At 30.8% G+C, this 18,126-nt stretch overlaps 1 protein-coding gene across 5 annotated transcripts in view; it reads left to right on the forward strand.

Moving 5' to 3' along the window:
- The window catches only part of LOC111703196 (negative elongation factor E), a 43,763-nt gene that overhangs the window by 7,265 nt on the left and 18,372 nt on the right, over positions 1-18,126 (forward strand). For 3 of the 5 annotated variants that reach the window (XM_023475072.1, XM_023475074.1, XM_023475075.1), the window contains exons 3-11: positions 4,270-4,376; positions 5,478-5,568; positions 6,047-6,125; positions 6,937-7,104; positions 8,247-8,292; positions 9,147-9,291; positions 10,722-10,791; positions 11,254-11,345; positions 12,586-12,641. In XM_023475072.1, coding sequence (XP_023330840.1) covers positions 4,279-4,376; positions 5,478-5,568; positions 6,047-6,125; positions 6,937-7,104; positions 8,247-8,292; positions 9,147-9,291; positions 10,722-10,791; positions 11,254-11,345; positions 12,586-12,641 — 845 coding nt within the window. In that variant the 5' untranslated portion in view covers positions 4,270-4,278. Of the gene's footprint in view, positions 1-271; positions 362-1,314; positions 1,453-1,948; positions 2,080-2,447; positions 2,514-3,312; positions 3,421-3,843; positions 4,098-4,160; positions 4,249-4,269; positions 4,377-5,477; positions 5,569-6,046; positions 6,126-6,936; positions 7,105-8,246; positions 8,293-9,146; positions 9,292-10,721; positions 10,792-11,253; positions 11,346-12,585; positions 12,642-18,126 lie in introns of those variants that run through there. The other 2 variants (XM_023475077.1, XM_023475076.1) reach the window with 2 other exon arrangements.

Genomic DNA, 18,126 nt, shown 5'->3' on the forward strand with positions numbered 1-18,126 from the left:
TTAGAGGTCATTAGAGGTCATTAGAGGTCATTAAAATTCAATTTTATTTTATTTTAGGAATTTCGATCACTAATTAGGCGTGCACCCAAAAAATTGGAAGATTTGAACCAAAAATGAAGGCAGGGCCCCCCCCCCACATAAAATGTGCCAACTCCACCATCCCCTTTGTCAAAATTTATTTGATTCCAAGTTTTACAGATTCAAAAATCAAAAATCGGCATTAAGAATAAAAAAAAATAACATTTAAAATTTTTCAATATTTTTATTCTAGGATTTGAAAGAAAGCATAATCAGGATAGAGCAATGAGTAGTTATCAGCCTTTTAGTGCTACACATGGACCTGGAGGAGGGTTTGACACAGGTAAATCAGGGTTCTTGACCGATCATCAACTTGGCAAGAAGTTTCTCTTCAAATTTACCTTTCTACATCGTCACTTTCATTACTTTTTACTCTGACAAAAAATAAACTGTTGGAAAAGGCAAAACAAAAAAGTTAAGTATGTGCACTGTGCACTGTACATTGTACACTGTACACTGTACAGTCGAACGCTTTTTAATCAGACTTCGTATGCATTAATGATAATAGTTGTTAATATTGTTATTAAGCGTTGCTTTAACGCTTTTATTATCTACTTAAAAGCATAATCCATAATTAACAGAAGCTTTGTTCAGATGTGTAGTTTAAGAGAAGTGGTTAATATTATTTTTAGGTGAAGAGATTTAAATGTTAACCCCATGTTCAGGGTTAGAGGATTGAAGTGTTATTCTTTGTTAAGGTACAGAGTATTAATATTTAATCCTATGTTTAGGTGAACAGGATTGAAGTTTGATCCTATTTTAAGGTTTAGAGGATTTAAATGCAATCGTATTTAAAGGTTTAGAGGATTAAAGTTTAATCCTATGTTAAGGTGGAGAGGATTAAAGTTTAATCCAATTTTAAGGTGGAGGGGATTAAAATTTAATCCTATGCTAAGATTTAGAGGATTAAAGTTAAATCCTATGTTAAGGTGGAGAGGATTAAAGTTTAATCCTATGTTAAGGTGGAAAGGATTAAAGTTTAATCCTATTTTAAGATGAAAAGGTTTAAAGTTGAATCCTATGTTATGATTTAGAGTATTAAAGTTTAATCCTATGTTATGATTTAGAGTATTAAAGTTTAATCCTATGTAATCCTATGTTATGATTTAGAGTATTAAAGTTTAATCCTATGTTATGATTTAGAGTATTAAAGTTTAATCCTATGTCAAATTGGAGAGGATTAAAGTTTAATCCTATGTTAAGGTGATGATCATTAAAGTATAATCCTATGTTAAGGTGGAGAGGATTTTGAACCTGAAATCACTGATGAGCAGAAGAAGAGTAAACAGAAGAACCTGTACGAGAACTTCGTGAAGGAGAGGGACAGGGAGGAGAGGGGACTCACAGAGGACAAGGGAGGGAAGCTGAGACAAGGTTAGATCATCATTGGTTACAATTTATATATATTGCGTATTGTATCATATCTGTTCGGTTCCATGGTAATAAACATATCGTGTAAGAATTTCCATTATTACATGGTTCAGGAGAAAAACTTTCTATATCGGGAACTTGGTCATGGAACCTCACAAGTAGGAAGGCCGCAGGCCTGAGTTAAAGAATGCATCAAGATTATTTCATCGAGTTTAAGAATTCCATTAGTACATTTTATCCTCATAAGAATATCATATTCCCACACTTTTGGGGCTAAAACCTTAAAAATTGATTGGCTTTGAAAGAAAAGTGATTTAAAGCAGCTATATATCACGCCTTATAATTGAATATGATATTAGTTGACTCTTGTGAAAATAAGTTATGGTTTCATTAAAGGGTGTTGATGCATAAACATTAAACAATAAACATGCAGTCGGCGACTGATGAGCGTTTGTAAAATCTTGAAAATGATGTTTGATCCTTGGTTTGTTCTGTTAAGGACATACTGTATATATCTACGGATATGGGGTTACGGAGGAGATATTAAGAACTCAGTTTACACCCTACGGTCCTATTGTCTCTATATCTATGGAGGTTGAGAAGAATTGTGGATTCATCACATATGACAAGGTTTTTTTTTTGTATTTTCCGTTTACCAGGAATTTAAAATATTCTTTTTTTTAACGGGTTATACAAGTTCACATTTTTGAGAACAATATTACTAAAAAGACAACTGCAATGGTAATTGTTCACCGTTTATTATTGTTGTTGTCCTTGTCCTTGTCCTTTTCTTTACTATTATTATTATGATCATTATTAACATTTAACCTACAGACAAATAACAATGGCCAGCAGGTTTTAATGCAATGAAAATAGGGTATTGTAAGTTTAACAAAATAATAATGAAAATATTGTTGATCTAAAATTCATAATTTAATTTTTAAATCAACCAACTATTTATTTTATAATCTGAAATAGATAAATATCATAATATTAAGGTTGAAAGTGCGGAGCGAGCTATTGCAGAAATCAATGGGAGTTTGGTCAATGGAGTTCAACTCAAGGTAGATCATTTTGTTCATTGTTCATAGGGTCCTTTACAGATTCCATTTCATTTTGTTCATTGTTGATAGGATCCTTTACAGATTCAATTTCATTTTGTTCATTGTTGATAGGATCCTTTACAGATTCCATTTCATTTTGTTCATTGTTGATAGGATCCTTTACAGATTCCATTTCATTTTGTTCATTGTTGATTGGGTCCTTTACACATTCCATTTCATTTTGTTCATTGTTGAGTTCTTTAAGAGTATAGGTTTTCTACTCGTGTTAAAAAAAAACTTTGTATATACCCATTTTCGAATTTTATCGAACTAATCCTTCAGTGATAGCGCTGATATTTTGGATTTAAAGCACCAGCTTTATTTTGCTTTTAAGTTTAAACCAGTTCAAGCAAATCAGTGCTTAGGATTCATTTAATTTTGATCCGTATACTAGATCAGGATCCAGGTCATGAACATTTCTTTACGATTTACTGAATTCTATAACAAAAGAATTCTGAAATTATTTTTCTTCTTATTTTCGATTATTTTTATACTTAAACTTGATACGACATTGAGAAATGAAGGAATTTTTTTTCTCTTTTTTTAACAGTTCAGATTTGGGTTTTAGAGGAAAAAGATGTTTTTTTTTTAATAAAGATTCTAAGCACTGAAGCAAATACAACACTAGAACTATCAAACCTAGTTTACACTTTTTAAACTTTACAAGCTGGGGCTTCTTTTACAGATACAATCCTCTTAATCCTCTTATTGTTTTAGAATTACAAGAAATAAAGAAACTTACCAGAGTTTGTGATTTCAGGTTTCTCTTGCTCGCCGCCAACCCATCATTGACCCAATCAACGATTCCAGCAGTAGCACCACGTGGTCCACTATTGCCGCAAGTCATTCTCAAAAAGGATCCCACAAGGTAAAACTTCATAAAAAAGACAATAGTATTTCCCCCTTAGGTTTAATTCGCTTAATTGGGTGAAATAAATATAGGATAGACTTGATACTCTGTTATTCTTCATATTCTACAGTGAAACCCTTAATAACGAATACATCGAAAGAATTCATCAAATATTGTATTCTTCACTTTCTGATAATGGAATGCTACATATATTTAGTTTTTTAACTAAATGATTATATGCAACTTTTTAAAACTGTTCCCGCATATTCATGGCTATTTATTTATTTTCGCAATTACTGAAATTTACGAAATATAGTATAAAACTCAATGAAAAATTGTCAAGTCGACATTCTATAAATTCTTCCGATGTATTCGTTATTAAGGGGTTCACTGTATAGTTTTAATATTTGTGTTTTGTTTTAACTTAAATTCGTATTTCAGGACAAGAGAGAAATGATTGCCTACGATGAAGACATCTTTTAATATTTTTAAAAAAATTTTTAATTGTTTTCAGTGGTGTTTTTACTGCTTCATAAAATAAATACAGAAATTGAATTAATTAGAATATACATTTTAGTTTTCTTAGTAAGGTTGCAGTAGTTGAAACACTTTCTTTCAAAACATTATTTCCCCCCCCCCCCCCCCTAATTTTTTTAATGCTTTAAACTTACGGGGTAAAGCACCAGTATTTTAATTTTTCTCAGAAAAAAATCTGAAAGTTATGTTCTTCTACTGTAACTATGTTATCTCTATATAAGTACAAATCACATTGTTATGATATCTCTGTAAAGTGTAATTGTATAAATCTACATAAAACATGTAAAAAGAATAAACGTTGATTGAAAATGTCAGGAAATGTTATATTTCAGATTTAGAATGTCGGCTGACTGGAATGTTGATAAGTACCGGAGTTCTCATGAACCTACTCATCATTGGGAGCTCAAAAAAGCATTTATGGAGTCCATTAAACACCAGTAAGCAGTGTCATTGTTCATTGTTCAAATAGGATGGATTTCTGGCATCTAATTATAGTATTGGATATTTTCTTCACGTATATGTACATTGTAAATGTACATGATAAATGTATCATGTACATATACGTGAAGAAAATATACAATATATTATAATTACATAATGTACATGTACCATTAGTATATCATAAATATATTTACTATGCCAATCTATTAAATCTTAATAATATTTGTAGAGATGTAAACAAATTTGGAATGTCGTGTTAAACCCCCGCGGTTGAAAAATTACTAAGAGGTCGCAAATCTTTTTGTGACTTAAAAAGCCGTTTTTGTGAAAGTGTTGGACGATTTTTTATACAGGGTGTCCCACACATATTGGATCGTTTATGGCTCTTAAATTACGATCCGCATCAAAATTAAATGGATCCTTAGCACTGCTTTTATGATGTATAGACTTAATACTCTGCTATTCTACACATTCTAAGTCATAGATTCAGTGCTCGTTGATTGATAGAATTAGACTTAAAACTCTGTTATTCTACATATTCTGAGGATAGTCATAATACACATTCTAAGATTGAAACATTACTCTTTTATGACGAATAGACTAATACTCTGTTATTCTGCATAGTCTAAGCTAAAGACTATACCCTCATTTGAGGTATAGGCTGTTATTCTACATTATCTAAGGATAGACTTAATGCTCTTGTAAATGGGGTAGACACAATAGTCCGCTATTCTACATAATTTGAAGATAGTCTTAACACTGTTATTCTACATATTCTGAGAGAGAGGTCAAAGCTCAGTTATTCTACATATTCTGAGAATGAACTTAAAACTCAGTTATTTTACATGATTTGAGGAATGTCTCAACACTGCTATTCTACATATTCTGAGATTGGAGTCAAAACTCAGTTATTCTATATATTTTGAGGAAAGACTCAATGTTCTGTATTTCTACATAATCTGAGGGTCGAGTCAAAACTTATTTTCATTATTTTAGGATAGACTTAACATCCTGTTATTCTACATTTTCTAATATAAAACTTGACACTCTGTTATTCTACATATTCTGAGATTAAACATAACACTCAGTTATTTTAGATATTCTGAGCAGGAAGTAGTCTGCCTGGCTCAAACTCTAGGAAATATTGAGTTTATGGGGTGTACCTACCCTCATGATACTATGGTGCTGGTCAGTATTATTTACAGGATTTCAACATTTATTTATTTAAAATCAAACGATTTAAAAAAATTAAAAAAGTTAAGCTTAAAGGGAGTGTGGGCGAAAAATTAAAGGGGGGTTATAGTTTGACGTCGAATTGAATGAAATAGTTTTGTGTATAAGACGCTTTCTTCTCCTTACACAACAGATAGAAGTAAAATTAGTAGCGATCAATTTCGAATTGAATTTGATATCATTTACATCCCCTTTATTTTTCGCGAACACACTCTTTAAACTAGTATACAATTGGAAATGGTTTAAAGTAAATATTTAGCCCAGTGTCCCAGTCATCAGGGGCAATGGAGGCTGTGCCCCCCACCCCTCTGGACAAAATAAAATTTATGATTTTAATGGAATATTTAGCCTCCAACTGCGCAACCAATTATTGGCTCTTATAAAACCGCTCTATGATCATGAATATAATATTATAGTTTTTTCTAAGTTTTAGATAAGAGAATTATCAGTGGGGGTAGTGGAGGAGTTCCGAGAGAACAGGAGAGGAAGGTTACAAAGAACATTTGTTTCAGGTTAGTTTTCTTTTTAGATTTTAATATTGTTGAATTATAGTAGCTATCTATCTATTGATGAAGTGTTGTATTTATAAAAAGTTTCAACGGCCTTTCTGATTGGCTGTTCCGGTTACTCCAAACGCTACTCGATTGGTTGAGTTATATACACACACTATACAGTGTTCAGGATGCAAACTGAAAATTAAATTAATCTTGAAATTAATAAAAAGAGGAAATCATGAATTGATCTCAATATCCACAATTCTAAAGCTCTCAGCTCTGGTAACATATTTTATTTGATGATGAATGGAGAAATCTGCCCGACATTTCCCAAATTTAGTGCATCGTTTATCTCAGTTTCAAGTTTAAAATTACCCTCTAGTTTCGGGTCTAATGCTCAATCTTAGGTCCTCTTACCAAGTGGCAAGAATTGAGATTAATTCTGGAATTCATCATTTTTAAACTCATCAATCTTAATATTATCGTCCGTTTTCCACTTTATTGGGATGCATTGAAAAAAAATATTCCATTTTGGGTGAGTTTGTTTTAGAAAGATTGTATTGTAATTACCTGGTTTGAAATAAGGCTCGAGCCTCCGGGATATAATTCTTATTCAAGTCTCAATGATATAGCTAAGACTTGAGACTAATTTTTTCAAATTATTAAAATTCTAGTCTCTGGTTTGTTTTACCCTAAAGAGACCCATTATGTTTCAAAATGAACACTGCATAGAATATATACTCACATGAGTTGATTGGTAGGTGTTATTTTTATTGCTGTTTTCGAGGTCATTGTTATTGTTATTGTTATTATTCATGTTATACTGCAGGGTCGGCCGCTGCAAACTCCAAGATAAACCGGACGAATCCATCTTTTAAGAATACAGGGGAGGAAGGAGAAAATACTTCACTGAAACGAAGTGGAGAAGGGGAGGGAGAATATTTATCAAAAAGAACAAAATATGCAAATTTTGTCGCGGCTTCAGACTCCAACTCAGGTTTCTATTTTGTTGTTGAATGTAAAGTTACCGAAATTGCGGTCGGTGGCGTAATAAATTTGAAAATTATATTTAGTTAATGTTTCCCTTAAACCCTATCTAATATTTAACAGTTGTCGATAAAAATATGATAATGCTTAACTAATTTTATTGATAAAACTCCAATATCCAATAATCCAATTAGAGTTTATGACCGTGTATTTATATTCTATTTATATATGTTTGTACTAGCCTACAATCTACATATTTACTTACCTACACGTATTGTTTCTATAGAGAACAGAGATATTAAAAGTCAATTTTAGAATTTACCAAGCTTTAAGATGAAAAAACGATGATATCTTGTATTATTGTTCGGATAGAATTTTAAAGGGTATCCATCGGACATACCACTTTTTTAATGTTGGGTCACTTAAAATCACGTAAACAGTCCCTTGAATGAAAGTTATTGATATTAACAGCAAAATGGGTGTTGTTGATAAAGTCAAAAAGATGTAAAGTTTGATGTTAAAGTTTTTTTGTCACCGGCTGCTGTTGAAATCTTTTAATAAATAAATTCTAGCTTATTATACCAACAAATCGTTTGTTGAATCAGTTTCTACATAAAACTTATGAATTTGAAAGTAAAAGACTATGTAAACTCTTCCTTGGAGCTTGTTTTTTAATTCAAATTTAAACCAATCACGGCTATTCCAGGGTGATTTGATTTACCTTTTTATTTGTTTTTGTGGTGAAAAAAAATTAATCTAAAATTTTCACTGAAATGTTTTTAACCTGCTACCAAATTGCATAATGAACGCACACTGTTAAAAATATATTTTACAAACACAATAAAAATAAAAATGTGGAGCATCTAATAAATATTACAAAAAAAGGTACTTGTTGATTTTTAAGAAAATAATTAGCTTCAAGACTTTTAGTAATATTGTTTGTATTATTAGATCGTAATTATTTTAATTATTAATTTTGAATTTGTTTTAAAAATTTTACCTAAATGTTTAACAAAAAATATTTAAAAGACAATTTAATCTTTGTATTACCTAACATATCTACCATTTCAGTAATTAATAATTACTAAAAACCTTAAACATATATTGTTATTTTCCCCAAAAAATTTAGTTGATGGAAACCTTTTAATTTAGAAATAAAAGAGATCCCAGGGTTTATCCTTCCACCAGCCAATAACAGGTTAGATTCAAGTCATTATTCATTCATTTTGTCAAGTTCTTAGTTTTGTTCTTACGATATTAAAAATCATCTGGAAATGTGCAACCGTAAAGAAGATCTATTAAACACAAATTTGTTGGATAAAAAAGAATATTAAAAATTAAGTAAAAGGTCAGAGAAGTTAAAATAAAGGTTAACTTACTATCCTTGGACTGTATTTTATCAGCTAATTTGATTATTACGTCATTATTCAACAATATTATGATCAGAAGGAAAAAAAACAAGCCATTGAATTTATTTTTGACTGTTTTGGGGACAGATAAAGTTTATTAAACTAAGTAATGTTTGGAAGATATTCTTTGAAAGTTAAAATAATTTTAAAGATAAATTTTCATCGCATAAGTCCTGATAAACGGAAAACATCCCATAAACCCCTATGAAATAGAAAATACAGGATGTACCACGAAACATGACAGTCGATAGATGACTTGAAGGTCGATGCATAATCTTTGAAATCGTTTGCGACATTGATTTGTCAATTTAGTTTTGAATTTATATTTCTTGAAACAATAATCCCAAAATTTCTATAATGTAGTGTGGATGTTTTGTTCTTTGAATACTACCGGAGATATTAAGAATTTTGTTCTAATTTCAGTTAATTAAATAAATCCAAAATTGTCGAAATCTGAACTAAAATCTTTATATCTCTGAAATTTTTGTTAAGAAAGAAAGGCAGGCCACATTAAGCCCGGACCAGAGGTATTTTGTGATTAGTAATTCAAAAATTGTACTTCTTAAATGATCAAATCACCCCAATTGTCATGTTTGGCGGGACATCCTGTAGCTGAACGTTTTATTTACATTTTCTGTTTAAGAGAGAATTGTGTCCGAAGTGTAAGATTAGAAGATGGAGATCTTAGGATAAGAATAAATAGAAACCAAGGGAATTCAGATGATCTTTCCAGTAAACCAGAAGAAGAAGGAGAAGTTCAAAGATCATTTAGAATGCCCAACTATCAGGGAATTCAGCGTTCAATACTAAATATATTTTTTAAGTTCAAAATTTAAGAGATGAGGAGCTCCTATAAAAATACAATTTTTATTTTCTAATGGTTCCTCCATACTCCATAGAGTAAAAGAAACCCCTCGGTTGCTTCCTTATGGCAAAATTACGAAGGAGCAGCAAAATAAATCAAATTCTTTTTTTTGATCCACTGTAGGAGAGAAATAAACAAATCACGATAAATCATTTTAAAGCCAACAGTTAAATTACAGGGGATATTAGTTCCAAAACCAACACTTGGTCCAGTTTTAACAATGAGTGTTAGAAATGGGCCAAATCTGCAAAGTTATCTTTTCAAAGGGTATATATCTTTAAATCCAAACCAGGTAGAACAAAATTATACCTATATTTATTAAAAATGGCAAAAACTGTATATTGAAACAATGTCAATTTTTAATTGATAAGATGCGAGAGTTAGTTTTTGATGATACTTGATTTAATTTTCGTACATATTGGAAACATTTGGAACATATCCTGGCTTTGAGGCAATTACCCGAAAACATATTAATGTCAATTTTCAAGCATTTACGCACTTACAAAGCATTTACACACTTACATAACAGAACAAGATTTTTTGAAAAAGTAAAATATAAACAAAGTAGAAAATTATAATTTAAAAATCATTACGGCATTGAGAAATCAAAATATTTATATAATTTTGTTCTTACAATATAGATTTCACTAGAAATGCGGGAAACTGTTTGTTTGAAATGATTAAAAATAAAGCATCTAGATATATTCTCTTATTTAACACTTAACAGATTAAATGAGGAAAATCAGATTCTAGAAATAATTCAGCAGTTAATTTAGTCTTTATAATATAATTTTTTGTTCAGTGATTTATTTTGTAAGTTATGAAAGTTGTTTTGAATTGCGGATTATACTCAAAAACGGAAAGTTTGTTTTAATACGATAACTCCTATCATAATTTTGATATAAAAAATAATTAAAGATTGTGAGCTGTTGTCCTCGTCATGTTTAATATAAAACAAGACATTCGTATATATGTTCCCTTTGGCCGGCCTAACAGCTGGACCGAATGGGCTGACATTGTTTGGAGACACTTATGTGTAGCCTGAGGGTGACATAGGCTAAGAAATTCGAATTTTATTTTTTCAAAATTTTTAAAATTAAAAAGAGATGTATCCACGGGGAACGCCGGGCCCTTCAGCTAGTTTTAAATAAAATATGGGTTTTAGTTTTTATTATCGACTTTTACTCTGGAAACGGGCTAGGATCCAAAAACCAAGTCTTTCGATTTGTGCCCATTTCTAACATTCAGTGTTAGAAATGGGCCAAGTGTTAGCTTTGGAACTAGTGTCCCCTGAAATATCATGTTACTGGAACCTTGCATTAAAAAAATGGGAAAACACTTTTTTATTTATAGAAAAGTGTTCGACTAGAGCTGAGAATGAACTATGATTACCCTTTACACGACTTTCTGCTTGTTACTTTAGGTATGTCACACTATTATGCATATTTTCTAATTTTCTAAAATTTCTTTTTATATTTCTTAGAATCTCTATATATAAATACGTTTGTATCCAATCAACGTAAACATGTAAATTAATTTAAACTTATTGGGCCCACTTTCATGACAGCACATAGCCCAAATTTAATGAATTTCAGCCTCGTCTCAAATCCGCCAAAAACCTGTTTCAATTGAGCGCCGGCGTAAATCTTGAAATATTGAATACAATTTTAAGTGGAACCAACCATATTTGAACCGCGGCTCAAATTCTTTAGATTCGGCCTCAGGGCATGTTTGTTGACAGCCATAATAGAAAATCCGCGTAAGTTTGTGTTAAATGAAAAAAAAATGAAAAGTAACCATTAAAAGATAATATTATTTCTTGAAAAGGGTCGCGTAGCACCATATAGGCCTAGTTCAATAGATTCTCTAGATATTCTGATCGTAGCGTATATGCCTGACGAGAATCCTTGTAACATACTTCAACGATCTGCAGGGTTTTGTAAGATGACGGTTGGATGGCAGTACCGTGGTGCTAAGGTGAGCAAGATATTTTTTTTGGATTATTTTGATTTCAGGTTTGTGTTGTAAACTGGAAAATAATTATCCTAAACATAAATCATTTTTCATGAAATAGACAGAATGTATCTTGTTTTTTTAAAATAGAGAAGCAACCTTCCTAAAAGGTTATCAGATAAAGTTTTAAATGGTAATGGTATGAGATCGGTATGTAACTCTTCAGTCCTTAAATAGATGGTTGAGTAGGTAAAAAAGATGGTAGCTTCAATTTCTAGACTTTGTAACCATATTATACACACATCCAACCATCAGGTTTCAATTCAAAACACCTTAACTTTTTCTTTGGAATATATTAATATGAAGTCTACTATATTAAAATCTCAATTTTCAAGAAATGCCCTCTAGGTAATTAATTTTGAGTAAATCCATTTTTAAGATAATGTAGAAATCAAGTGCATTATCAGGCTGTATCTAGTCAGTCAGGCAGTTGACTTAGGGCTTTGATTTTTTATTACAATAAGACTCTTCATGAAAAGTTACAAAGTTTGGGGACCCTGCCATCAACAGTTCAAAAAATATTGCAAAAAAATAGAAAAAGCATATTAAAGTCTTTAAATGAAAGGAACTGAGTTTTTGCCACAAATTCTGATTTCTAAATCGCTATATCTTTGCAACCTGATGGTGTTAACCTTTGATATTTCAAACTATTATTATCTGATCTAAAATAATTCATAGTTTGAAATATCCAAGGTCTCTGACATTGAAATGCAAAGATATAGGGATAAGAAAATCAGATTTTGTGACAAAAACTCAATTCCTTTACGTTTGATTTTAGACTTGTAAATGCACCTGAAATATCTTAAAAATGAATTTGCGGAAAATTCCCTTCGAGGCATTTTCTGAAAATTGAGATTATAACTTAGAAGACCGTATATCAACATATTCTGACGAAAAGTAAAAGGTGTTTTGACTTGAAACCTGATGGTTCATTATCAGCAATGTGTACATTACTCATCGTATTTATGGAGGTTGGCTGACTGACTTGGTTGATTGCTTGTTTGTTTGTTAAGTTATCACTCCTTGAACTGATTTCAGTCAATCTCCAGTCTCCACTAAACGCTACCATATTTTCAGTCAGACTACTGCAGATTACTGCAGAACACACCAACAGTTTTTTTAAGGGTGCAGTCTTTTTTTTAAATATCAATGATGGAGTAATAATTATTTGGGAAAACTTTGTGTTCTAAACTCTACTGTTCAGGAGTGCTACGTCAGCATTAACAATTATGAAGTGTGCTCAGAGTTTGGAGACAGTAGGTAAGAGTCAGCCCCTCACCCCCCCCCCCCCCTTCAAATTTTAAAACATGTAAAATAAGAAAAGTAATGATGTTTAAAATAAAAGTGCAATTGCAAGCCCAAGATATAGTTTCAGCATCCTACAAAAGTTGTCTGAGAAATTAGAATTTCTGAAAAAAGTAATTTTTCAATTGTTCACAGTGACTCTTTTTTCTTATTAGATTTCAAATGCATAAGTTTTGCTTTCATGTAATATATCATATTTACACAATGTAGTATTCTTTAATGATAATATCGAAAGCTTAAAAATCACGATGATGAAGAAAAGATTTTGTATTAAAAAAATGAAATACTGATGTTTTGTAAAATATTTATTATTCTGTTTTCTTCATATTTTGTATTAATCAAAATATCTCCAACATTTTGCTGAGAAGAGAATAATTAGCTCAACAATGGAAACAATAGAAGCTCCAAAACAAAGACTAAGTATTCCGCCTACAGCTGCCACAACATCAACCAAAGACTTAACAGACATTTTTCTTATAAAATGAATACTCTTAATGATACAAATACGTATTGTATTTATTTTCCTACTTAATAACAATCTTTTTAATTACTAGACTTTCATGGTACTTAGCACTGCTATTCTAGCAACAATTGTTTGCATTTAAATTTTTCAAGAGGATAATTTTTCTTAGTTATTGTAAAACTCAAAACTTTGCGGATTTTTTTTGTAAACATTGTAAGAAATTTCTAAATAAAGAAAATCGATATTTTTTCCAGGCAAAATTATTTAAGCATTTATAAATCTTCCCTAGGGTCATTTAGGTTGCCACAAACAATTTTGGCCTTATTGGATTAGCCGATCTGGTGTTTATTGGATGCAGATAGATAAAGTTTAATTAGTAAACAAGACAGAGGTAGTTAAAGTAGCTACGGCTCTCAGTTCTGCTGAGATCAATTTGAACTAGGGAAGTAGAAAAAGTACAATTAATGGAATATTATGACACGGAATTACACTCATCCATGTTCTATTTGTGTCACAGAAGATGTACTCGAGCTAAAAGTGAACAAATTTAGACGCCAGTTTGTTTTATCTGGAAAGCAAGGGATCTATTAGTTCAAAGCCCTGATTTGTTCTTAATTGATAAAAAAAGTAGATATAAGGCACTAACCTTTCCTTCAAGGGCTGTTTGAGTCTCTGTTAGTGTCTTGTATGCTAAATATGCCATAGCAACATGATGATCAAGATCATCATCCACAGAAATTCCAGTCTTCTGCACCTCCAGCTTGTAAGTGTTTGTCACACAATCCAGCATACAATTAGAAGTGGTTTTTCTGAAATTTAAATTCAATGTTTGTTTTAAAATGGTAGCATCAGGTTATAAATCCTTAATAGTTTTGTATTTTTCTATTCCTTCAAGAAAACAAACATCTAGAGAATAACTCTTAAAAATTTCATGAAGTGGAATGGCCACACAAATTGTTGGCACAATTGCTTTTTTGCTTGGGTATAGATTTTTAACTTATTTAAATAATACTCTGGATGAAAAAAGTTTTTCTAATTAAACAACAAATATGAAGAACATTTATCTTAGAACTTGTTGAATTATTCATTATTTAAATAGGATGATCTTACACAAATGATTTTAAATGCCAAAAGCTTTCTGGCATCATGGAACTGTCTTCAGGGTCGCAGTATCTTGAGCCTGACAGAGGTTCACCATATAGCAGAGAAGAGCAGTTGTATGTTTCAACCATATATTTTTGGATATCCACTCTGAATTTTATGGAACATATTTTGATAGGTGCATGAAGGCAGGTGTTTGAAAATTTATCTATTGGGTCTTTAGGGGATTTAATACCAAGTTTACTGGATCTTCTAGTTTATACTTCTGATTTTGTTCTGGTTAATTTTGAATAACCTTGCTGGTTGAAAGTTCTATGAATGTCTCAGACACATGTTGATTTATAGGTATATAACTGATTTAAATGTCTTTCACCTCATTGTCATGTTTAGAATTTCATAATAGTTGGATTACCTTAAATTACTCCTGCCACAAATAATGTAAGACCACCCCCCAAAATCAAAAAATATTATTAACACCCTAGAAATTTTCAAAACATCAATCGAAAAAAAATTATCCCTAAACTACTTATGCTTTTACAGTAAATATCTTGTTTTCCTAAGACAATCCTCAAATCTTTGGGTGGAGCTTGGATCACATTGTATTGTGTCGATCACACGATGCTGGTGTGTCCTGATCAAAATTTTAAAAAATTATCTATAAATCATACAAGTTGTTATAAATTTAATAAATGGACCTACCTGTCAATGGATTTTTTCTCTATCATTGCTATACTATAATAACTTAATGACAATTCAACTAGATCTTCATAGTTCAACACATTATGATTGTTGTTTGAATCAAACACATGAATTAAAATTCCATTGTACATAACTGCCCCTTCTGCAGCAATGCTAAAAAATATATGAGGTATAAAGAGGAAAGCCATGAAATTAAAATCTACTTTTCACCTGGCATTGATAGATTGATATCTGGACTTTGGCACCTTAATTTTAAAAAACACATCCCAAATTGCAGAAAATGAGTTTGCAGTTGTAGGAAAACATTTTCCACCAATACCATAGTGGGGCTCAGTAAAGGTCTTACTGCAATTTATGCCATCACTTCCTTGAAAGAAATAGAACATGAAAGTTCCGGGATATTTAAAAATTAAGAACAAAAACTGGAAAAATGGTTTATTAATGAAATTTTTGAAAATTAACAGAATATTTTAATAAGCAACAAAATATAATTATTTTCTGGTTCTTCAACAAACAAACATAAACAGTTAATGGAACAAACACCCTTTAGGGAACCAAGTTTTAAGTTTTTGAAATGATTTTACCTCCCCATGTTGGGCTAAAATAATCATCGCAAATAGTAGTGACTGCATCTAATAGTTTAGTCAAGTCATAATCCAGTTCAGCAAGTTTTTCATAATAATCAGTCTTCAGCTGGGTTTTCAGTTCTTCAGGCAAATTTTCCATAAAATCATCATAAGGTTGTAAAATGTATGTTATGTAAGAAAGAAGTTCTGGTGATATTCCATTTTGTTTTGCCTAAAAGATATTAACTTACTTTAATTGGTAAGTTTTGTAAGGATTAATTTGGCTAGCAAAAATAAAAGATGTGGAAACATTTAAAGGTTATTTTTAAACCTATAAAACATGAATTTTGGACTGAATTGTGACTTATCAAGTAAGCTTAAGTTGATCGATTGAATCTTCATCTGCCAAAAAAAGTAAAATTTTAAGATCATTTAAGTGTTTCTGTATAGATCAAGTACTACAGTTGTTAAAAAAAACTATACTTTTGTAAAATTCCAAGGGGCCTCATCACAGAACTTAAAGGTTAATGTTGGTCCAGTTCCTTTATATCTCATAGCAATTGTCCTAGATTGTGAATTGTATCCAGGCTCTTCTAAGAATGCCTTAATATTTAGACATTTTTTAGAGTTTCCATAACTTTTTAAAAACTAAAATACTTGTCTTTTACTAACATTGATACTGAGAGACCCAAGAATAGCTGCTAGAATTGAGCTACCTATAAATACCACAGCGCGAAGTAAGAATAGTCCAATATCCCTTTGGTTTTGAGATCTGAACTAAAAATTGAAGCATTTTTATCAAATTAAAACTCTAACTTTAAGGGACACTGTAACTTGTAAGTGTAATTTAAAGTGACCCTCAATGCTAAGATGGCAATGTCTGATTTACTATGGTACCCTTGAAAGCTTTGTCTGATCAAGTAAGAATTAGGTATAATGTTTTTGTTCCTTTATACTGTTTATTTTCAATTGTGGGTTATCTGTGAAAGTGACTTGCACATTTATGTAGCAATGGAGAAACTCACATAAATGAAAACTTTTAGAGTCAGAAAAACTAGGGTAACTTCCACATTTTTATTTTCTTGTTATGGGTTCATGGGTACCATAGTAAATCAGGCATTGCCATCTTTTCATGAAGAATTACTTGAAATTACCCTTTCAGTCCTTTTAATAGGATTTCCAATAGAAATTATGTGCATTAAAAATGTGCAATAATTTTGCAAAGATTTTCTTATGTTTGACTAAAAATTGCAATAAATTTGGATATAATTTTGCATTGATGTGCTAAAGCTATTTTGTACAAATTCTGAGCAAAATCTTGGTTTTTGTGTATTTCATTATTTTCTGCTCTTTTGTTATTTCAAGCTATTTCGTTATTTTGACCTATTAAATTAAATTTTGAGAAACAATTCCAGGAAATGAATGAATCCAGAGTTAAACCAATCAGAGACGCTTACCCACCTGTGCCCCTGGAGAGCCCCACGTCTAAGTTTTTAGGTCAATGGACCAATGCTTATTACCAGCCATTACACACTAATTGATAACTCAAAGGGTTTCTTGCTCAAAAATTAAAAAAATTTGGTTGAGCTGACAGAAATGGGTAACAGAAGACAAACAAGAGAAATGTATCCCTATCTTAAAGATGTACCTAATTCACATCCTACTGTCCTATATTTAAATCTTTCATATTAGTGCACTTTATCATATGTCATGCAACAAATATTGCTTAATATCCTATTCATGGGCAATATTATACAAAAATTACATTTAATTATGGAATTTTGAGCAAAATTGTTGACTTTGTATGCATGCGCAAAATTCTGTATTCATGCACAAGTTTGTTCAAAAGAAAATTTTTTTATTTTGAATGAATGCGCAATTTTGTGCAAAACTGGCTTCATATTGATGCGAAAATGATGCAAAATTTGGTGCAATAAAGTCATCTCATGTAAAATGCAAAACTGTTAGGCAAGAGAATCTACTGTTTCTCGAAAACCCTATAAACAGGTGAACCCTGACCTTGCTTTTAACATTACTGGATAGATCAGTCTATTAAATTGATTGATTAATACTATTTTAACCAAGGCAATGCATGTTTTTTTTTATTAATAACTATTATTTGACTAGAGGATGAATCTAATACTCACCTTATCTTTTCTATTAATTTCTTTCTTTTTCATCTCTGGAAAAATCTTTATTTTTTTCAACTGTTTAGTGTACCTTTACTATAGCTCTAGTAATATTTATATATCTCTTTAAGGTTTAAAAATGTACTATTTACAGTGAACATTTTTGATATCTTAAGTTAGGATGATTAAGACTACAATTTTTGGGACCAGCACTCAGCAAGAACAGGCTAGAAATAAAAAAGTAATTTTAGAAAATACAATTTTTTTTTTCAATAAAAAATCAAAATTTATGGGCTAATTCATCCAAGGGGATATTTACATAATAGACTAAGGATGATCAATATTTACCATTCCATTCCCTTTTATGTGCATATAAGATTAGTTTTGAATATTAAAACAAAATTTAGTGAAGACTTTTTTTTAAATTGAAGTTGTTGACCAGAAACTGGCTTTTATGAAATGGAAGGTTAAATAATTCACCA

This window comes from Eurytemora carolleeae, unplaced genomic scaffold (assembly GCF_000591075.1).
Source record: "Eurytemora carolleeae unplaced genomic scaffold, Eaff_2.0 scaffold404, whole genome shotgun sequence".
Lineage (NCBI taxonomy): Eukaryota > Metazoa > Arthropoda > Copepoda > Calanoida > Temoridae > Eurytemora > Eurytemora carolleeae.